We start from the raw sequence: 23,712 nt of genomic DNA, 5'->3' as shown, positions 1-23,712 counted from the left end.
CAAGCATGTCCTGTTTCTATCACACTCTAGAGTCTAAAATGCATATTTAGTAATTGGTCAATTTTGTATATAAAATGTACAGTGAACCTAATAAGAACCTTCCAGCTCAGATCCTCCCAATCGGAACCCAGCCATTTCAAGAACTCTGCACGACAAAGCACTCCATTTAGAGCAATTCCCTACAACATTCCTCCCTCCGTAATACTCACCATTCATTAGACTGTAGTGTAGGGGATTCATTCTGCGCTATGTGATATAAGGCACTCATTGCGTTCATATTAAACAAAGGAGGCTTCCTTTCCGCTACACACAAAAGAAAATAATTTTTATATAGGGAGATAGTCTCATGTTTTTGCTCTTTTTTTTAGTTTACATCCCTTTAAAAAGAAAACCACATCAGCAGAATCACTATTGCCTGAACATGGAACCCCAAACCAACCCTACCCTGCAATCAGACAGATATGTTGGCGTATGTCCTATACCACTGCAGAAGATGAAAGCACTTTGAAGATCAAATGCCTTGTCCTCTCGAGCTTTTAAATTACGTGGTTTATCATAGTTGAGTTCTCTGACTCATTTTAATATACTAAAATAGGAGTAAGCTAACAGTAAGCTCTATACTCGGTGTTCAGCCACTAAGCATTCTTCATTTTATTACCTCTCCCCTTTTTTCTTTTTTTCTTTCTTTTTTTTTTTTTAACTACTGTTGCTAAAAAGCTAACAAATATTTAATTCTAGCAGGCCAGCAGAGATGAAGCAGCAGCTGGTTACAAGAACTATCGACTCACACTGAACTGACAGAGCACATGGGCAGGAAGTCAGCAACAGGCCAACTCTTTATACTATTTTGAGAGTTGCATTCTCTTTGGCTCTTCGCTCTCTTTCAAGCCTGTGTTACTCTTATAGACTGACACAGCATGAAAGCTTAATGAGGAAGGAGATGATCTCACTGTAACAACAAAATCGAAGCTTCATTAGAATGTTTATGGGGTAAACCTATAAAGCTTAGCCTCGCCATAAACATTCCAGAGAAGCTGGTCAGGCCACAAGGCCATTCCTACACTAGTGAAAAGGCAAGAGAAAACTTTCCTTCCTGAAAAAAATGCCACCAAGGGAAAAAAACCCCTATTTTTTTTAATTTTGCTTTTCAATCTGGAGTTGAATCATAGCAGTGAACTACTTATCAGCGATCCTGGTTAACTCATCACTATCAGAGGATGGACTAAGCCCTACAAATTCCTCAGAACAGGTAAACTGAGGAGCTAAGCCTTTACACAAATGCAACACTTTACCTCCTCTAATCTGTCAGATAACCAGTTGCTGCTATCGAGGATCAGACTGATTATCCATTAAACTACTTTAACTGACCGTTGTCCCTTTTTTCTCTTAACTCAGCCGAATAAAATAAAAATCCTCAGGAAACACTGACACTGAGCCCTCAGCGAGGGCCATTTCTAAGACTAAGCAATAGTTTGAGAAGACTACTAGATGTCTCATTTTTCTGCCTTCTTCTCATGGTTATTCAAACCAAGGCAAATGAGATACCCACGCTGACCCAGCCTACAACACTCTACTGTCCTGACCTAGTCTCACCTCCCACCATGCTAGAAGCTGTAGACGAAGCCTAACGCTTCACACTGAGGAACGGCAGCATGCAGGAAGGCACCCGGGGGTGTGGTGGCCATGAGCTCACTGCATTCCTGGAGCGCTGCAGCCGGCCAAGTCTCCTTACTCCACTCGGAGCAGGATTCTGTCATGACAGTCACACCCTTTCAACTTGCTTTATATTGGCAACCAAAAAAATCTCTGCTCTGAAGAAAAAAATCTATTTCATGTCCTGGAAGAAAACGAAGTTGACAGTTTGGAACGCCAGACAGCATTTTTAGCTAAACTGTGCCGTTCACATGGATTAGCGTGTTCCTGAGAGCCCTCGCTGCCCGGCCAGGCTGCTTCTCCACCGAGGTCGGTATGGAGCACGAGCGATGACATCTGACGGGGACGGCTGGACAGCCTCAGGTGCAACCACCAGCACCGAACCTCACCATCCTAAGAAAAACTTACAGCTAAGTGCTTCTACAGAGCTGGATCCTGACTAAAATCTGAGTAGTGCTGTGCGCAGTGTTTTGCTTCAGCGATTGCATTTTTGTTTCAAGAAAAAACTAAATGTTAAATTTAAATAGAATGCCATACTAACACAGCCTTTTTAAATTGACATTCTGCTTTCAGGAGTCTGTTCTAATGGTAATGCCATCATTTCTTTTGGTTTTGGCTTATAGGTTACCACTCCAAAACTGGATTATTCCATATATTTTTCTTCTTTTTTTAAGAAGAGATTTTCCAGCCGTATCTGTTCACGAGTGACAACATATACCGCATACAGCTTTGAAGCTGTCCACTTATCCCAAACATTATTTCTGCAGAACTCATTAATACCTTACATTTTCACGCAAACAGTATCAATTTATACCATTACATACACTTTCACAGCGGCACTTGTAATAGTTCATTTCTAGACCTGTTCGGCAAGTAGACCTTTTTTCAGTTCAGGAGTTAACTGCCTCTCCCACAGAACGCGAACACCTTCAGTGATACAGGTTGGCTATTTTCTTTGTCTATAGAACTCTTTCTCTTTGGGTCATGAAAACACCTGCTCAATAAACATCAAATTGGAGAGTTGATCTTGAATTCCAGAGAGCACATTTAGCTCTTTTCTCTAAAATGCAAGTCCCAGAGAAACTAGGACAAGGAAGCAAGCATAGATCTTCTACACTGCAATTCAGCTGAGTAAGTTCTAGATATTTAGTAACTCCATTTTATAATTTTTCAAATAAAATAACTTACCTAACTCAATACAGGTAATTCCAAGAGACCAAACATCTACTTTGCCATCATACTGCCCTTCATCCATGGCTAAAATCACTTCTGGGGCCATCCTAAAACAGGAAATTGGTGCTCATAAAATTCTGGGCAACGGAACACGTTATCATAATCATCATCAGTATTTCACCGAAATGGGCTGTTTCACTGATTTCAGCTACCGTAAACAAATTATTGCCCAAGGTATCAGGCATGAACATGGGATACTGGGAACAAAGACCAGGCACCCACACTAGCATGAGCCTACAGAGAGGGTGCGCAATGTTTGCCTGTGCTTTGCCCAGCTCTCCATTTCTGAGCGTCACCACCTTCTCACCCTCCCACACTTCCAATAGTTTATCTGGCTGGCCAACTCTGGTGACATAATTAAAGCATGCAGTTGTGTAAACACCACAGATTCGGTGTAAGAGATCAAAAGCATACAAGGGATCTGCAAAGGGTTTTGTTCAATGAACCTGGCCTTTCCTATGAAAGAAAAAATACTTCAGTTATTTCAACAACCAGATGCAGTGAGAACATACGAATTGTTAAAACCACTGAGGGGAGTGACTAAAATATACTACAGATTATTCAACCCCACCTCTACCACTAAAAAGTCAGAGTAAGTAGAACAACAAAATATTTTCATTACTTTTTGTGAATTACAAATACAAGAATTCACAATTTCCTGAAGTCAGAGCCTAATTACTACTTAATCTTTTTTTGCAAAGCACATTTTATCACTACCACAACTGGAAGATTACAAAGCTAGCTCCAATAAAGCCCAAGTATATTAAATACCCAATAAACGATCCTTTCACTTCACAAAGCCAGAAATGCGTAAAACTCTTGGCTTACCAATATGGCGTCCCCACAAATGAGTTGGCAGGAGATGCTATGGAAGCAGACCCAAAGTCAGCAAGTTTCACCTGTCCTGGCTCTGTCAGCAGGATGTTTCCTGCCTTGATATCTCTGGTTATAGAATACAAATGTCAGTATTATTCCTCTCCAAAAAAGAAAACCTTCTACAGGACTGACTAGAAAACACGCCAGTATTCACATCTTCAAGCTGCAGAATACCCTCAGTTCCTCCAAATACAAAATCTTTACCCTTTGGGTTAATAGCTTAACATGGCACTTGATCTTAGAACCTAGTTCGTCTTGAAAATGAACTTAAAATGGCACACCTGGATAAGTTTCACACACAGTTCAGCAAAACCTTCTGAACCAACTATGTAATTTCTAAATGTTTTTCAGAAACTCCTAATAATGTAACTATTCAAATCCTCATCCTACTAAAATGCAGCAGGTACTTCAAACACAAAGACCGTTTGCATCCCATAGTTACTGTGTGCTTCTCAACATGTGTGCTCATGTAAAACTAATTTCTCCAGTATTAGAGCTCCCGCCCGCCCCAGCAATCTTTGCACTGCAGTTGCTGCAAGCTATTCAGGTGAACTCAGCCTGCCTTGCTATTCACTGCTTCAGGGAACAATCAGCATCGTATCAAGCATTGAAAAGCGTAGCAGATTCAAAGCAGTTCTGCAAAAATTACCAACACCAGCTGTAAGAGACAGTGCATAAGGAGATACACAGCTTGCTAGTATCTGACCACTGTAGATCAGTAGTTTGAGAGCATACAGACACTGCAGAGAGAAAATCTCTGCTTACAAATACTAAGGTTGAGATGAAGGGGATGAAACCATCAAGGTAAATTACCTGTAAGTGTATGAGACAACAGAAGTATAACCACTTACCTATGGATCATATTGTGAGAATGCAAGTATGCTAATCCCTGGAGAGCACCATGGGTAATTGCTGCTATTTCCACTTCTTGCAATGGCTTTTTATGAACTTAAGGAAAGAATTTATTTGAAATTCAATATTAAAAGAAACAATGCAGTTTGCAGCATGTAACTGAGTACTGTTAGCAATGTAAACAGAGATAAAATAATAAAACTTCATTTTTACTAGGTTCAGCAGGAGAAGCAAATGTAAAAGTAGTTCACAGCGTAGAGCACATTCTATAATCAGACGTAATCTTCTAACTGTACAACAGTAGCTATGTACTATCAGAGAGACTACTCTGCAACCACAAACTACATACTGTCAGCTCTGCGACCTTTCTCCCAAATACCTATTTGAGACTCCATATTCTATTTTCCATTAATGCAGCTATATCCCAAACCCTAGAACTCTACAATTCACACAGGAATAAATAAACTACAGCAACACAGATGACTCTCCGGCAGCTCAGTCTTTTGTCCTGAAATGCTTCTGGCAAGGAAAGGAGACAAACAACTTACTGGCCACACATATATCTTCAAAGAAAGTTCACTTCAAGAAGCCTGATAGAAAAATGACCATTTAACAAAAGACCTCATCAAGCAAAACCGTAACACTGCTGCAGCGCTATGTTAGTCAACAGGCCTACAGTTGTCAGTAAGCATTAAGATCAACAGCAAGGGTTTTCAGAAATAAATCTCGAACTGCCATGACAGGAGAACCTAGAACTCAGAAGAAAATAAATAGCTGACTGACAACTTTAAAATAATAGGAACCAGGGAGAAACTAGGCACCTAGGAAAGCCGATATTCTGCAGAAAAACCACTACAGCCATGCAAGAATTTGAAAAACTGCAACTGTTCAGGCACATTCTGCCCCCAGATAAAACTATATACTCAAGGACAACTCTGTGATGCTGTAACCTCCTACTTCAGTACTATACTTCTAACTTTCAATCAAATAAGCATGCATGACATACCTTCTAGTAAGTCTGATGCTGATCCTAAACAATATTCCATAACAAGCTGTATGGGAAGAAATCAAAACAGTTGTTAGAAAATCTCCAATAGTAAATGCATGTTTTCTAGATTTCTGTGGAGAAACAATGACTGGCGCGTACAATGCAGACCGCCATAACAAAACAAGTATTGCTTGTAACATCAGCTCCGTCCTGGCACTGTCACACTGACCCCTCCCACAAGGACAGCTCTAACTGGCATTAGCATAGCCCTCCTGTGTAAGACACCAAGCGACACAACTTGTAAGGAAGGCAAAAGCACATTCATAACCAGTTATGTATTACATTACGTATCTTATTTTATATGCACGTACTTAACAGGAATGTTAAATTGCACTTAACAAGCTTATCAGAGTATTACAAGGCTATTTAAGGATTTACTTAAGATTTTGTCCCAGATTTCAAAAACAGAAACTAAAACTTTGTCCTACAGATTTATTGATGCTAACACATGAACAGTACTTACACTGTAAGTTACTGGTTCAACAATATGATTTGTTTACTATCTCATGCTACATAAACTTTGTCAATGAGAGGTGCTGCATTACACTTTTTGCTGGGCACCATGCTTCCTCTGCATAGCCAATCACATCTATTCCTACATGTGCATTTTGATGCATACAAACCCAAATAAAATAAACCAAATTTAGTTGGGGGGGTTTGCGGTTTTTTGGTTTGTTTAAATCAAATGTATTAAATTAATTAGGAGATGATAGCCAGATATAAAATCAACTAGTTGGTTTTGTCACCTAAACACACACACACACAAAAATGACAACAGAAGTAAACATTATACAACAGAAGAATTTAGTTTAATAATAGAAATACCCACCACTCAAGATATACTTTAAGTACAATTACCAGCAGGATTTCTAATCTATTCTGTTAAAGTACAACTGAACACCTACTTATGGAACAAACTGTCAACCTGTAAAGTACTGAACCTTGCTCCTCAGTGGCACACCAAACATGTTGTTAAGTGACCTGCAAGTACCCAATAAAGCTGCCATACTTGCTTCCCAGGCAGTGCAAGTGAAATTCTCACCTTTCCTTACAGCAAAAAAAGCGATGGATAAATTTGTGGCCCTCCCCCTCCCTCTCCCATTATTACTTATTTCAAATACTCAGTCCATGAAGCTAAATACACTAGAACAACAGCACACATCACCTTACTCTGCAAGTGAAAGGGAGAATTTCCCTAAATCTTCTTTCCAAAAACTACATTCCGTTTTGCTGAGTATCTCCTTGGCTATTCTCATCTGGGTCTGCGCAATGCAAGTGCTCAGGTGCCTCCTGAAAGCCAGCTAGAGGTATTTTAAAGCGCCCTTAACCATGGCAAGAGAAGTGTAGCGTGCAGCAGATGCTTACCCATGCTGTATGCTCCCGCAAATAGCAGCCTTTGTATTCTATACTGTTCGGGTGTTTTATTCTTTGGAGGAACTTGACTTCCTTAATAATATCCTGCCATTTCTGTAAAAATAAAAGGAATAGAAAGACTTTATAAAAACTGTTACCTTTTTTTTGGTTGTTGTTAGGTTAGTACGTCATTTAATTATTTTAAAAGGCAAAACCATCTTAAGGTTCCAAATCAAAATAAATTTTCACCAACACCATGATGTTCATTGCTTAACTCCCCAACAGATCTACAAAATAAGAAGCTGACTGATTAGGCTGTATGTCATACTAGGTATCTACACGTATCCATAGGATATACTTGTAAACACCTAATATCTGAGCAAGTCCTCAAAAAAGAAACAATCCCTTTTCAAGGGATACCATTTCTGTTGTCAAATCAAACATACATCCCAAACTGAAATAGATGTGGATGGTAAGTGTCCTTCAGCAGGATCAGCTGTCTCTCACTTAACTCTTGTAGATATAAAGACCTATCCCTACTAGTAACTATATTACAATGGATGAAGCTCCGTTTATCAGCCACCAAATACCTGACTCCATTCTTGATAATGTTTCTCCATTACTAGTTTAGGACTGATTTAACATGAGTTACCTACTAGATAAGGTAATGGTTCTGAAGGAGTAGAAGAATGAATGGATAAAAAAATCCAGGTTTATAGTAAGGGGAGCTCTGCCAGTGCAACTTTAAAGTACAGAAGAGGCCAAAGTGTTGTGTTCCAATGTGTGCTCAGACACTGCCTTTACTCCCCTTGGAGGAAATCATCAGGTTCTCCCATTTGCTGCACATCCACACCTTCTCAGGCAAGAAAGGCAAAAGCTTGTCAGTGCAGCAGCAAACCTACAACTTCCATAAAAGATTTTCAAAAACAAATGCAGTAGCTGAAATCATTTAAGTATGCAGACATCAACACAACAGTGCTGACAATGAAAATGTTTTCAAGAAAGACTACCAGTTCCGAAGTTAATCAGATGCAGAGAAGCCCAACACAACACCAAAAGCTTCAAAAGCTGTTTTCCAGCTGCTGTTAATCCCTCAGCACACACCTCCTCAGGCGTATGTGTGTGGCTAGGAGGCATAGGTGGACAGAGGTCCCACATACCCACATGCTTTCGAAAAGCAAAAAAAGTTTTTTGGTACAAAACCCAATAAAAATTTTAGAGTTGGAGAAACAAATGAAACCAGGGAACACTGTAGCCACAACCGAGGCAGCTTACTGACCAAGCACTTCTCAACAATGACATCAGTGCAGCTGCACTACGATAAACTCTCTCGCCAACATCCTCGTTCCAGTACAAGAACAACTTAGTTGCCTTTTACCTTTAGGCTCAAAGGCTTTGAGGTACTAAGCAACAGAAGCCAACTCAAGAAAGCACCACTCTAAACTTCCATACTAGGAAGAGAGAGATGATACATTAGTCAAGATGTATTCATGACTTCCTGCGTAAAAAAAAAAGCTCCGAGATCACATTAAGATCACAGTACTACATATTTCAAAGGTTTTTAACTTCTTTTTAGAATAAAATATGTCCTTATTTTTAGAGAATGATTGTTCCCAGCAATTATAAGATCTTATTATGAAACTAAAGTAAATATAAACAATACCAGACTGCCCTTAATCAATTTTCTTTACATAGGCTAGATCATAACTCTAGCAAACTTCTGAACAAAACAAATAAATACAGAAGTAAAATAGAAAGTGTTTTAATCCTGGTCTTATTACTTTCTTCAAAATAAAGAAACATACGCATTGAAGACAAACAAAAGCTATTTCTGAGGCATGCACAGTTTGTTTCATTCATGTGAATAGAGTATTTATAGCTCACAGTAATTAAAACAGTAGGACAAGTAGTAAGTACAAATTATTCTTTCATCAGTACACAGTTAAACAAGTCACCGCAGTGACAAAATAGAAACACGTATAGCAAATTTAACTATGAAGCTAGAATTCAGGACCGCTGGAGAGACACTGCCACCTCTACCTCCTACACAGCTACATACACACACACACAGAGGAAGGAACAGTTCAGCTCCTTGCAGCGCAGATGATCAATACACAAAAGGCAGGCAGAGAAAGCAATGAGTTCTTCGTCAAACTCATCAGAGCAAGACTGCTTCTAGGACTGGAATATAGAGAATGGAGGGAGGGAACCATAAATGCCTTGAACAACAGGCTTACAATAAATACTTCTGCTGAAAAATCATGCCACAATTTGATAGATGTCGTTTACCAGAAATAATACCAAATCAGCTGTTCATGTCATGTTGGGCTTTTCAAGAGTCTGTATTAGCACTTAAACATTTCAAGTATAAAATCAATTATCTCTGTGAAGCGTCCTAGGGAAAAAACACACATCTGGGGTGGCCATGAAAACACTTCATGTTTAAATCTCAGAGGCCTACTTTTACAGACCTCTCTGCAAAGACTGCCTTAATCCCTAGCTCTGGCAGCTCTTCCATAATTATGCTGCTGTTCAGATTTTCACACTCATTCATTCACTGCTGTTTTGCTTTTGTTTTAGCTCCTCATTAGCACAGTCATTCCAAGGAAGGATGCACTCTGCCTACTACTTTGTACGAGCAAGATTTCCTCTGAATATTTCACTATTGCATCCATTGCTATTATTCCTTTGTCCAGTAAGCAACATGGTTATTTTAAAAGGTATTTAAAATTGGATGTTTAAGGGCAAAAAGACATACTAACATACAAAAATACCATCTTTAGTTTTCTTTTTTACTTGCTACACATATACGTGGTTCCATCAAAGACCCCTTTGTGCCTTGAAGCTATGTCCTACCAATCTTTTCCAGGTGCAGATTAGGCAGAAATACACTGTGAACAGTAAACTAATTTGTTTCATTTACACAGTACCCTCATTCACCTTTACAGTTAATAGGAAAGATCTCTTGTGCTGTAACCCAAGCTAATTAAAATCATCCCATATAATAAGCATTTGCAATGGCCAAGATTTAATAAGCAACATGTTCTACATACCTCATTGGACTGCTTCCCACTATATGACATTTTCTTGATGGCCACCACTTCATTGGTGCGCACATCACGTGCCTGTAACATGAAAACATGACGCACCCATCAGTTTCTTCAGATCACGATTTCCCATAAGATGTAAACCAAACATACCCACAACAAAGCAGTGAAAAATCTTTATCTATTGGTTAACTTTTGCAGAGAGTTAAACTAAAATATCTTCCAAGGGCTGTGACTGCTGCATCTATTAGAAATTGTCTTCCAAAGTTAAAGATCACCTCCTGTTTGGGAGACAAGGTACGACAATTCTCCGGGCTCAGCATCCAGCAAGTCTCTGCAGGAGTCGAGTACCACCACTTCTAAACTAAAAATCACAGCTTATAAAAGCAGCTCTGATTCACGTAGAATGGGTTTTCCCTAAATCAACTTCTCTCCCTGCCCAGGTCCATGCCAGACAAAACAGAAGCCAAGCTCAGCCCCCTGTTCCACTCCGAACATAAGCAAAGATCTCGCAGGATGCGCAGGACAGACCTGCTCCAGACACCAGCAGCTTGCTCCCCAGCGCTCCCACAGGTCAGCTACTGTGTCTTCAAGGCAAGCAGATGATACAGAGAGATGGCAGTGACCGACACGACCCAGCTTCAGATTCCCATTCAGCCTTTCACTTGCTCCATCCAATAATATTATTTACACTGCACAATAAACGTACAGATTTTTTCACACTTCAAAGGCAGACTTCCCGGCTTCAGCCAGGAACACGCCAAGATAAGACTAGGCAAGAAGTTTTGTTTAATTTAGCAGCAAAGCAACAGCTCGTTCACCCTGGCAGGAGAAGACGCAGCGCTGCTCCACCTTGCAGGTAAGATGGCTCCAGGCAAGACCCCAGTCTCTCCGTGGCTAAGCACTGCAGCGGCACGGGGGGTGGTGGAGGAAAAGACCTCTGAGCCTCTCTGGTAAGAATAATCAACTTGGATACGAAGCAAGTGATATAAATCAAAATAATGTGCACCACAGCATTCACTGATGACTGATGAAAATTATGATTTTTAATATATTTGTACTATCAAGCACAGCCTATCAGAACATGGATTAATGAAGTACTGGGACTCTGCCTTTTGTAAAAAGGTTTTCAGTCATGTTTTAATTCTTCTGTTCATTAAAGAGATTCCCAGAATTCCCTGTCAGTCTTTATTTCAACCACATATGATAAGCTTACACCAATACTATTTTTAGTTTTCTTTCTGTTTGAGACGATCCTTCCTACTGTCTCACTGATACTACAGTACCGCTAAGGTTGGGGGGACGATGACACGTGACTATTTTTGGGTTTTGAGACGAATAAAATTCTACCGCCTGGATCTTTACTAATTAGAGACAATCTCTGAAACATTCTAATCAGTGAAAAACTGCAATAAAACAGGCAAGCAAAATACTAGAGTAGAGCAGAAGGAACACAGCTCTAACAAAAGAGAGTGGGTTATTCTTCTGCTCCATCTGCAGTGTTCCAGTGTAGTAGGTTTCCTGTGTCAAGTGAAAGCTATTATTACACTGCAGAGCAGGGAGTAGGGTAAGGATAATACCAAAATGATTCAGAGGTGCCAGACTTGCAGTTTCTAAGAAACTAAAACCATGAGGTGAACCAGCAAAATTCATGTAAATTATGAAAGAGAAAAAAGAAACTTTCCCATTGCAAGATGCAACAGAAACAAAGAGAGAAGAGTGAACACTCTTCGCCAGTTGTCATGTAAGAGAAATATAGAACCCCTTCTCGGGATCATTGCTAAAAGGAAAGAAAGGTAGATACAACTAACAACAAAAACCTAAACTGCATGTAAAAAAAGGCAGAAGCAGATTTTAGGATTATATGGATTTTTCTACTCGTTAATTACTCCCACATCTATTTATCATGAACATTTTTGGTCCAGGCTCTACGCAGTGAAAGCAGACTGGTGGGGGGGGGCAGTGCTACGTATTAGAAAGCCCAAGCAAGTAAACCCCGATTGCGTTTGCCAAACACCTACAGCCTTCATCACGACAGCGGGGCTGAGCGAGAACCATCACAGCTGACGCCCCAGGAATGTTACAATCATGGAGTTTCACTTGCTTTTCTAGTTTCCTTGTGATCTTGAATAACTGAAAAAAGACAGTTCCTAGACAAATGTCTCGAAGATGCTACAAGACCAGAAATGATCCAAATGAACAAAGCTTGCTTTATGGCAGACATTTACGTGCATATATCCCGCTTTCCTCCAAAAACTCTGTACAAAGCATCAACATCTGGTGACCAGAGTAACTTCAGCAGAGATACGAGCAAAGCAAGAGCAAGGAAAAGGTGGAGTACATCATTGGCTTTGGTAATATACTTTTAAATAGTTATTAACTATCATCCAATATTACATTGATTCAAGAAAGTTTAATTGTTTGCATTAGCAGAATCAAAGTCTTGTTAAAGAAACGTAACTTTTTCCCTAGCTTTACAGGGGAATAAAGGACCCAAGACATACAGCCCCCTACTTGTTCTTTATGTTCTTTATGCTTATTTAATGCACACTAAATTTCTCCCTCCATGTTATCTTCCTCATCTTTTGCGCTTCGGTTCCAGGTATGGAGTACGGGACATGAAACACTTTCAGATTCAACATCTTAGACCTGCTAGTAGTGCAAAGATACCTTAACACAACACAAAACTTGTAGGTTAAAACTTTGTAACACAGAAATACCAACAGTGTATCTCCTTTGCTGAGACTGTCTCTCACTTGACAAAAAGCCCTCAAACAGGCTGGAGTGGTGTGATGCATTGCTTACACTTGTCCTTTTTCCTAGTGCCAAATTAGATGTACTTTTTGTCAAAAAAACACAATCCAAATACCATCAACTGCACTCTTTTAGTGAATAAACACCAATCTATAATGAACTGGAAGCCTAAAATGGTGGGGGGAAAAAAGAGAAAGAAGGGTCTAGAAATTAATGACCTCTTACTTTCGATCTCTTTGTAGAAGGAGCTGGCAACGGGCAGTCAGCTCTTACCACAACTACAAAGTTCAGGCAGCCTGCAAGGCCACGACGGCAACTTCTGGCTTTGGGAATGCTGGCAGCACACAGCTCGCAGGTCACCTCTAGCTGCAAGCTGGTTTTCCATACCCATGTGCTTCATGCACACCTCTATAAGGCACACTGTTCCTGAAAACCTTCAATTATATTTCCACAATAGTATTTCTTCAATAACATTTCCATAGCAGGAAGACAGCTTAGTCAGTTCCCTCCTTTTCTAGCCACTCTTTAACCAAAGTGAGTAAATGTGATGAAGCGAAGGCCGCAGGTGAGCACTGTTTCGTTGGAAAACACTTCCTCCCCCAGATCTGTTCCCAGACAGTGGCAGCTCATAGTTTTAAGCAGGGAACAAAATTAAGAAGCTTTTCCTAATTAGTTCATCTGTGCTGCATTAAATTTGTGCTGGAAGGTTCCCAACATGGTCTCCTGCAATTATTAACAATGAATAGGCATCTCATAAAATACTGACACAAATGGCTTTCTGAAGGAAAATTGGCAGGTTTGGCCACACCTCCTATAATTATAAATGTGAAAAGGTTTTCTGAGAAAAATGTTTTTTTTAATGACGGTCTCACAGTATGCACTTTGGTTAACATATAACAACCTGCAAATGAGGTTACCGTGAGACACCCCACCTCCAGCTGAGCTATACAAGCAGCCTGGGAAAAATTCTGCTGTCGAGACGCCCATGTCAAGTAAGTTTTATGCAGATGAGTACCAGGATTCTCGCCTGCAGATGTGACAGGACAAATGACAACAAAAGCACCAACATTCAGGTGTCAAACACAAAGAATGGCTTTAAGGGAGCCTGGGGGTATGCACGAAGGGAGGGAGAACTCAATTTCTCTCAAGGGACAGGAGATGATACGGAGACCAAGAGAACTGCACTGCCAGTCAGAATTGATGGAGCAGAAGTCCATGTTTTAATTCTCAGAGAAATCCCTGCTTGCAGCACAACGATGGACCTAAAAGCATCAGGCAAGGGCCACATCTCCAGTTTTTCTTTTCAGTTTGCATGCAAACACCTTACAGATACTGCGAGGCTGTGAACGGACTGACACTGTACACACACACAAGAAAACCTCTCTGCCCCAAACACCATACAACAAGATTCACAGTAGTTTCTTTTCCTCAATACGTTCAAAAAAGTCTACATCCATAGTTTAAAGACAGACACAGCTAAAATTCACAAGTCACGGAGCTACTTACAAAATAAACTGCTCCGAAGCTTCCATGGCCAATCTCTCGGAGATCTGTGAAGAGCTTTTCTGGATCTTCTTTGAAGAAGAGCTCTGCAATTTCTGGGTCCTTCAGGCTGCCCGCTCGGCTGGTTGATGGCATCCTGCTGGGCAGTTAGCCGACCGACTATCTGGGTATAAAGTGCTGCCTCAACCCTTGGTTCATCTGTATGAATGGAGCCTCTTCAGCATGGATTACTGCAAGAAAAAAGATTGCAATCCTCCACTGATTATCCTCTTCTCAAAGAGCCAGAAACAAAGCTACAGCAGAGCAGCTTCCACTTCTTCCAGAGCAAGCGTCCCTGTTGCATAAAGCAACGCGACCTATCTGCTGGGATAATGTCACAGTCCCACTGCGACAACAGTCCAGCATCTCTACTGAACACAAACCAAAACCAGAACACAAAATGAGACACGTTCCTTGCTCCAGCATCTGCTCAGTCACCTGCAGAGCGGTCAACAGAATCCCTCTGACCTACAGCGATAACCAGTTTGTCACCAGTGAGCCTCTGTGACCTTGACACCCTGCCTCTGAAGAGTTACGTGCGTTATTTCCTATAGTACTGTTTGGATTTTGTGAAGTGGATGACACAATTGCATAGATATCTATATCATGGTCTTTGCAAGACAAGATATATGGCACAAGTATGATGTGTACAAACCGCCACTGCCATTTACTAATCTGTATTTACATTTTTTGAAATTCTGCTCAGCATTTTTTTTCCTTCTGCAACTGTATTCCAGCTAAGAAGCAGCCAGCAATCAATTTTTTACTCATTTCAACACAAACATGGAGACCTCTCTAAAGCTTCTCCTTCCATGAGTATTCACAGTCCTTTCTGGTTTTTTCTCCTATCTAAATTCACAATCTCTATCTTAAAGTGCCTGTTCTTCAGGCTTACTCACAAGCCTCTTCTTACTTAGAGAAACAGCATCCAAAACAGCAGACACTCACTTCCACACGATGCATGTCTTTCTACACGGCTTAAGCAGATGCAAACATGTATTTTAATTGCAATAACACATGATCCAGCCTTCTATACTAGCCCATTGGCAAACACTTTCTTCAGAGGAACTTGCAACTTCAGACGCCATCGGGAACGTATGAAACCTCTTCTGCTTGCGCCGTGCGTTTGCTTCCATTTACCGAAGTGTGTCTTGGAATCTATCCAGAATAAAAGTATACTTTCGGGTTGTGCTAAAAATCTTACTGTATCTTTACAACAGGTGAAGCCAAACAACCATTACAAGTAAAATGCACATTTTTTTTTCCCCTCCTAAATGAAGGGATTTCCTCTCAATTCCCTGTAAGTGGCCACCAATAAAAACAATTCTGTGTCACTGACAAAGAGCAAATCACACAGCTCACTTCTTTCCAAAAACCCCTGCCTGGTCAAGACTTGCGCTTTTTTAATTCAAAATTTCCTATCTCAAATTTGTTTTTAAAAAACATTTTACATCTTCATAATGGCAAAAAAAAGACAATAAACATCAGTTTAACCAATGTATCAGCAGGCCCTATCCCTGTCCATTTTGTCTCCTTTTCTGGACACTGTAACTCCACCTTTCTCCAAGCCTCTAGACCATCAATGAATCATTTGTTTTTCCCCTCCCTGCGGAGCAATTCCTACAAGGATGGAAAAAGACATACTCCTGCATGTTTAGGCTCGGTGGTACTCTTCTCCAGACAGTTGCAGCATGTGAAAGTGCCAAAGACTGCCTGCTCCTTGTTAGTTCAAATAACTGCCAGCATCACTGCAAGGAGAGCACGATTGTGCGAGAGACAGCCAAGACATACCTTGCTGTAAAGTCTGCAAGAGTCTCCAGTTTTCCTGATGAAGACATGCGTGGGAGAGAGAACACAGGGAAGGGAAGTGCAATCCAGCATTTTCATAGCTTTCCTCCAAGCAGTCAGCATTCAGAAAGATTTATAACGCAACCCAACGCGTTTCCATGATAGCCCGCTCTCAGGGGCTAAGGAAAAAACGACATTCAAATCCCAGCGGTGGATGAAGTATAGAACACACACACACAGACACAGAAAACACGCAGCTGTTCACAACTCTCCTATACCGCACTCGTGAGCAGGCACACACGCGTTTCGTGTCGATGCAGGAGAACTGTAGGAGCCTTCGCAGCAGACGGCATCGGCACATGACACACCGAGCTGTCAATGAAGCCAAGGGAGATGCACGGGACTGCGATATCTCCACCTTCCGTTGCATAACGCAGTAACTAACACCATGTGGGAAGGGAAATTACTAGTTTCAACTCAGCCCGTACCTGAAACGCGCTACATTTATGAAGACTGGAAGAAAAGTTAGGGTTTTTGTTATTTTTCTTTCTTTCTTTCAAACAAGCCAACAATATTCCACTTGATTCCAGCTCTAACAAGCACATAACACTGAAAGACAACTGTTTCACATTTACAGCCCCTGATGAAACAATAGACAAAAAGCATCAGTCAGAAAAGCGAGCGAAAGGAGCTGGGGGAAGGGAGCTGATAACCAGAGCACACTCAGTATTATTGAAGGAATGTTTCTTGGATCGACAGTCATGATGTCATGTTCCATCTTTTAAGAAGCATCAGATTCTTACAAAAAGGACATTGTTGTTCAAAAGCAACTGCTGCAATCCCAGAATGCCCTTTTCCCTACATCTGTTAGTCAGAGGGGCTAGGCTTGGATAAACCTGCTAATATGGCCAAAAGTCACATGTCCCCGCGAGCCAGCCTGCGTGTGAGAGCCCGAGCCAGGAGAAAAGCCCTGCGCACACACAGCTGAGATGGATTACGGCTTCCGCCCCCTCCCCACTTACCCCCAATGCCAAACCAGCCACCAGACTCGTTCTTGGCATCGTTTCTGAGCATGCCTCCGCAATGTCATCTACTGGCAACACTTTTTACCACTGCGAAAACTCTACCAGGCTCATTGACAATACCAGCAGCAGTGGTACGGGACTGGCCACCGTGCTGCCGGACTTCGAACGGCGTATCAGAGCAGAACTCTCCTCATCTATTGTGATACACCTTAAAATACAGCTTTTAATCCTGAGAGCATCGAGACAAATGTAATTATCTTTATTCTTAGAAATAATTGCTGCTTCAAAATGCATGACAGTAAAAACATTAAGTATTAAAACCTATTTAACAGAACAGTCACAAACGTGTATGTGACACTATGCTTATCATTTGATCTGCGTAGATGGAACAATAAAACGCAGTAATGTAAATTCCATCCATGAGAAAGTTTTACACAGTCTCACTTTATTAAGTGCTCCCATTTTTTATGGATGCTACAATATTAAATTCCCTTAGTCTTCTTTTTTACCCAGACAACACACGCTGCCTGCCAAAGCCCTACAGTGCCAGCAGCCGAGCTGCTCTGCCTCCTGCCTTGCAGTAACCGCACCTGAACACTTTGAGAAAATGGAAGCGAAGTTAGGAGAAGTGGCATGCAACATGGTTATTGCATTATTTTAAATGCATTAAAAATATAGATGAGTCTTACAATTAAAAAAAACCTTGCAACTAAACTGCACTGAAAATTAAATCATATACCAGCAGGCTGCTGGTTTTCTAAATCATGGTCAAGTTGCACTTACGTATTTTACATTCTTCCACCAGTGCAGACTCTTTACTACAGGTTTTTTGGATCAGTGTAGCTATACTGTTAAACACAATTGTTCCCAGAGCATGGGACTGATCATCTCACCTCAGACAGCTCAGATCAGGTGGCAGGATCCCAGTTGTGGCCACGAGACAGGCACTGCAAACCGGACACGGCGCCCTCTGACTGTGCCCCTCTCTGCTGGCTGAAGAGGCAGCCTGCCTACAAGCCACCTTGCAGGCTGCTAAAATTATGTAAAATAAATTCCATTTTTTTTCCTAGTTGTCACTCATACAAAGAGAGAACATTGCATTGCATAAACACAACTACTGATACTTAGATCAATTCTGCTCATAACCAACAAGGTGATGTAGGAATATGAAAAAGATTCATAAAAAAACAGGAATGACTAAAGCACAAGACACAACCAACTCTATTTCCATGCAGTAGGCTGAACTAACTACATTTACTTAGTGGCTACCATTACTAGTGTAAATTACGCCTTTTCCAGGCCAAGACGTTTTATCAAATTACTTTCATCTGAACAACTACCAGTTAGTAGAAACCACATGCGCGCGTCCACAGAGGTCTATGAATCAGTAAGATGTTATACCCTCTGTAATAACAGCTATATTAAATGTATATACACACACCTTGAACCACTGACATAAGGAAGCTGAAGATGAGGATGGGGCAAGACCTGTTCTCTTCCGAGTTTTTTGTCTCCCTGCCATCTCATCTCAAGCTGGAGTAAGACCCAGCCCTGTGACTAACATCCCCTGGGACCCTGTAGAGCAGAACCAGCAAAGCTCAGAACGGTCAGCTGCCATATTTAAAGTGCATATTTAAGCCTTATGCTACAGAGACCTCAGAGAAATTAAAATCTGTCCACAGTAAAATATCTGACAGCTGCCAGCATCATAGATAACTGTTTTCACGTCAGAAACCAATGTACTAAGCAGAGAATGTACTTCGCCTTCCCTGCACAGGGGAAGTGCACCTACGCACTGGGATTTCCACCTATCCGTCGTGTCACTTCTCAAGTTCACACCCAGACCAACTCAGTGAGAGTGACGGTGATCAGGACGTATTAGGTTACCCTAAACATGAGCGCATCAAAGCATCTGCAGTTCCTTTAAGATGGTTCAAAAGTTCGTAGAAACCAAAACGTGACAATTAGCACACAGGCTTGCTTTTACATTACTAGCATTAAAAAGCAGCACACTCTGTCCGCACCAGCGAAGTTTCAAGGAATCAACATATTCAACATCTTTCAGTTTCTATACACAAAAATGTTACAACTGCAGTTAAACAAACACCACATGAGCACAATATGGAAACAACAAACAGATTTATGCATCCATCATCCTGCGTCTCTCTCTATCTCAGTGGGTACCAAGAGGCACGCTCCATGGACTCCTGCGATGGCGAACGGGGTCGACAGGAATTCTGTCCTCCATTACTGAATTATAAACAAAAAATATTTGCAATTTGAGACATAAATCTTGTTTTATATTACAGTCATCTGCTGCTATACAATTAGCACAGTAAAATCTACAAAAACTTCTCTCTAGTATCAAATGTAGGTATATTACGTGTTTTTCCCTGATAGACTATACAAGGCACTTTAAAAACAAACCAACCAACCAGGAAACCAGTTATAGCACCAGTGATCTTCAGACCTGCACACTCTAACAGCAAAGACTATAAAGTGAATATTCAACAAAGAAAACCACTCATCCTTTGCAGATCTTCTTACTCAAAGTCAGAGCAGGAGTAAAACAAGCAACAACAACAAAAAAACAACACCAACAAATAACAGCCCACTATAACATAACTTAATTTGGAAACTGACATTTAGATTTATTTTTTTAAGGCATCTGCATTGCACGTAGTGCAAACAGTTGCTAAATTTTAGTGTCATTTCCTCTGGTAGGATCTAATGCAAGAGAATCGAATAGATAGGGAATGAGTGTCATCATGCAACTGTCGAAAAAGGTAAAAAGGGATTTTCTTTTACTTGCATGTGGGTCGGATGCAGTGAGTATATGAAGTTGAGATTAAATTCTCCTCTCAACACACTATTAAAAATTTCCTGAATGGCCTCCAGCTGACACTGAAAATTTCCACCACTATCGTAAGTATGGCAAACTGGAACTATTGAAAGAACTGACTTTCAAAATTTTTTGTTTCACTTACAATTATGTCTTACATGTGAGTTTGATCGTAAGAACGCTTGAAGAATGATTAGATGATAAGAATGCTTAAAATACTGAATTTTAAAAAATTCTGTATAGCATTGAATGCTTGAGCTGAAAGCACAATTTTTTTGAAAGTAGCAGAGAAATCACTCCTCATTTTTGATGGCCTCTGCATAAAAGCCTGTAATATAAATAAAGTAAGCTAAATTATAGAATGCAAGGTGCTGCTTGTACGCAAAACCTGAAGTAGCTGCTCTTCCACGTATTTTCAGGAAAAAAGTCTTAAATAAGAGTTTTATAGCATATGAAAATATCAGCCTGTATGAGCTGTTTGGTTATAAACCATGCAGAGGAAACCGCAGCTGGATTTTCAGTGTCATATCATACTGCCTGCTGGGTGGAGGAAGCTTCTTCTCTGACCTACACGGGGACACCAAGGAGGCCGTCCCAAGGCAATGTACAAGTGCATACCCAGGCACATCATCGCTTGACCAGGACTGCGCTGCCAAGCACAGGAGGCTGAGCGCTGGCTGTTACGTGGCTGAGAGTAAAACACCTGATCTACAACACTGCAAAACAAGACCACAATGTATGGAAAGAGAAGACAGTGTGTTAATGGCCCATGTATCGTCTGAGTAGAAAGAAAAAAAAAAAAAAATCACTCTTTTTACTCTGAAATACACCCTCTTCAGGCAAAATTGGTATTTTGCAATACCGGTGTACTCTCTTCAGCCAACAACGGTATGCTGCAATACTCATCCCTCAAACCCGTAGGGATGCAAGTGGGATGATTTGACTCTAACCTGGTACCAGAAGTGGAAGGGCTCTACAGTTGGTGGGGACGTGTCAGAAAAGATGACGAAGGTCCAGCATCAGAAGACATGAACACTCGTCACACCTGGCAGTGCTGATATATGTGACTTTCGGAACGATGCTACTACCCTTGACTTATTTTGCTATCTGCATGTTAATCAGCCTTTAAAACTTTAGCCTGATGAATTCTATGCATGGAGGTACCTCATCCGGAAAGATGAAGCGCAGACAGAGATGAACTATTGCACGCCCCATCACTTTATTTGCTGTTCATGCAAAGCCAGGCACTGGCCAGCCTGCTGCAGCGGGGCTGCACACTGGGACCTGAGGCAGAGGGCCCTCTCTCTCAAGGCACAGACAGAAGTTCTGTCGGCTGATCTGAAATTCAGGGCATCTGCGGCCAGTGCAGTACTACTAGATTCAGGATTGTCTACCTCAAATCAGAGATTTGCAAAGATCTCAGCAAACACAGGGACATACGTTGATCAGGTGCTTCACGGTTACTGGGAAAGTACATTCTTGATCACTGCGCCCAATTTTTCCATCCAAGAAGCTTGTCAAAACTATGTACCATGGCTTTTATAGCTTCCCAATTCAAAAAAATGTCCTGGCGACCCACTAAGTGATGTGGACATTCCTTAAAACCTCCCTTAACCTAGGCTCTGGTCCACTGAGTTGACTCTTGTTTCCTGTTCTGGCAAAAGCAGAGCATCTCGCAAGTGCCGCGACATGCACTGCACACGTGGAAGACGAGTTACTCTCTGCTCACAGCAGAAAAAGTCTGTTTCCTTCAACAGCTAAAAACCAGCTTCCCATCCACGCTCAATTACACCACGGCAGATGGTATCAAGACAGTTGTACTCTAGGTGACTATCACAATGGGAAGTCTACCAGCATCTCCAAGCCTCTCAAAACGGACGGCAGTTTTAGTCACTTGATTCATGTGAAACCACATACCACAGACTACTTGCGTACTTTGGTAAGCCTCTCCCACCAGGCTAACAACATGTTGCTTTTCCTTCTCCTAGTTCTGCAATTTGGAAATCTTCCTAGAGTGGTAATTAAGTGGAAAAAAAAAATCCCAGAAATGAAAAAAGAAAAACCTGGAGATGCAGCAAGTGGCATTCAGCTTCTCCCATGCCCTGCAAAAGGGGCAAGAGGTACTCGGGAACATCTCCCTCAGGACCCTGCTAACTTACTTTTACCACTCAGTAGTGAGCAACTCAGATGAAAAAATGCTGACAAAGTAATGAACTTGCCTTTCTCTTAATTATCTTAAAATCATTCTTTTGGTACACTTGTTCTCCACACTGGATCCACAAGGACTATCTGTCATGTAGGAAGAGGGAGGTGCAGATGAATGGCATTCTACAAGAGACTCTTAGAAAAATGTTTAATATTCTGAATAGAAATCCAAAATGCCGTCAAAAAAATTATTAAAAAAGTAACCATCCTTAAACAGTGCCAACTAGAAGGAGAACACAGACACCTGGAATGGGTGGAGAAGACTGGATTGTAGAAAGTAACTGTGAACCATGGAAAGCCCCACCAAGACACTGCTCTTTTCTACATTGCTGTTCAGTCTCAAGCTCATGTACACAAGATGCTCCTCTGCTTTCTGCCAGTCCGCAAGGGAAGGGAAAAGACCAGAGTACCCATTTCTGAGTCAGGAGCCCCTTCTGCTGCCAACACCTGCAGCAGGTGAGATCTCACAGCCATGCTGCACACTTCCATAACTTCCATAAGGCTGTCTCCTTTCCATCTTTGGCATTCCCTCATGCATGTAGTTCTAGAAGGAACAGATTATAAGGGTAAGATGAGTCTACGCCTGGATATCGTGGTGAATTCTGGCAGCTTTTTGTCTGTGTGAGCACCTATGTTCAAACAGGCTTTTCTTCCCCAACACGGTAAATTTTTCTTCACCTAACAAAGAGCAAGCCCATTGTTCCAGTAAGAGTCCTTTTTCAGTTTCTTTTAAAAGATTTTTGAGGAATGGTTCTATCTTGGAAAAAACTCTTTGCAGATTACCCCCACCTCCGCTTTCTTTCTCTGCTTCTCTACCTGTATTTTTTCTTGAATTATACTCCTTCACAGAACAGCCTCAGGAAGACACTTTTACGTTAAAGTACTGCCTGCATTTCTCTTATACATGCACTTGTAGACTGTGGGGCTTACTTTGATTTCCTCTCTAGATTCTGACACTAAAATGTCCATCAGCAGCTCCCTGCTTTTCTTACCCCAGCACACTTTCTGATCCCGCTGAGCTGTTCTGCTCAGATGTTTACCTTCCGGGAACACCACTAGCAAAAGGGTCAGAAAGCCAAGCTGCCCAAACCTCCGTTGACAAGCCCAGGATCTGTGTTCCAGGGTTGGATGTAAGTATTTGTTAGGATGATCCACACCAGCAGTAAAGCCAGCAGGGCAACAATCATCCTGTGCTTTCCATTTAAAACAAAATGGAAAGAGTTTTCTGTATTTCTGATTATTTCTACAATCTTTCAAGTTTTCTAAGTAGTGGAAAAGATAACTCTAACTGGGTAAGCCTGTTCCTGTGTTAAAAACAGATATTCTGAGCAAACTAAATCTATTTTGACAAGTTACATATGCCAGCTATAAAAAACCACAAATATATGTAACACTATCAGTACTTCTGAAAATACTAGTTTTGTTAACTGGCAATTTTTGCAGTGTCACTCACCTGGGAAACACAAAATCCACCACTGACCCTACCACTTAAGT

General features: G+C 41.1%; 1 protein-coding gene across 1 annotated transcript in view; it reads right to left on the bottom strand.

Annotated features, from left to right (window-relative positions):
* The window catches only part of TAOK1 (TAO kinase 1), a 73,851-nt gene that overhangs the window by 28,073 nt on the left and 22,066 nt on the right, over positions 1-23,712 (bottom strand). The window contains exons 2-9 of the mRNA XM_075440242.1: positions 14,323-14,549; positions 10,069-10,140; positions 7,028-7,129; positions 5,621-5,666; positions 4,614-4,710; positions 3,715-3,828; positions 2,842-2,933; positions 210-303 (exon numbers count right to left, since the gene is read on the bottom strand). Of these exons, the coding sequence (XP_075296357.1) occupies positions 210-303; positions 2,842-2,933; positions 3,715-3,828; positions 4,614-4,710; positions 5,621-5,666; positions 7,028-7,129; positions 10,069-10,140; positions 14,323-14,454 (749 nt within the window). The 5' untranslated portion in view covers positions 14,455-14,549. The remainder of the gene's footprint in view (positions 1-209; positions 304-2,841; positions 2,934-3,714; positions 3,829-4,613; positions 4,711-5,620; positions 5,667-7,027; positions 7,130-10,068; positions 10,141-14,322; positions 14,550-23,712) is intronic.

This window comes from Opisthocomus hoazin, chromosome 20, assembly GCF_030867145.1.
Source record: "Opisthocomus hoazin isolate bOpiHoa1 chromosome 20, bOpiHoa1.hap1, whole genome shotgun sequence".
NCBI lineage: Eukaryota > Metazoa > Chordata > Aves > Opisthocomiformes > Opisthocomidae > Opisthocomus > Opisthocomus hoazin.
The sequence above is the reverse complement of the archived record's forward strand: the minus strand, read 5'-3'. Positions and strand labels throughout refer to the sequence as shown.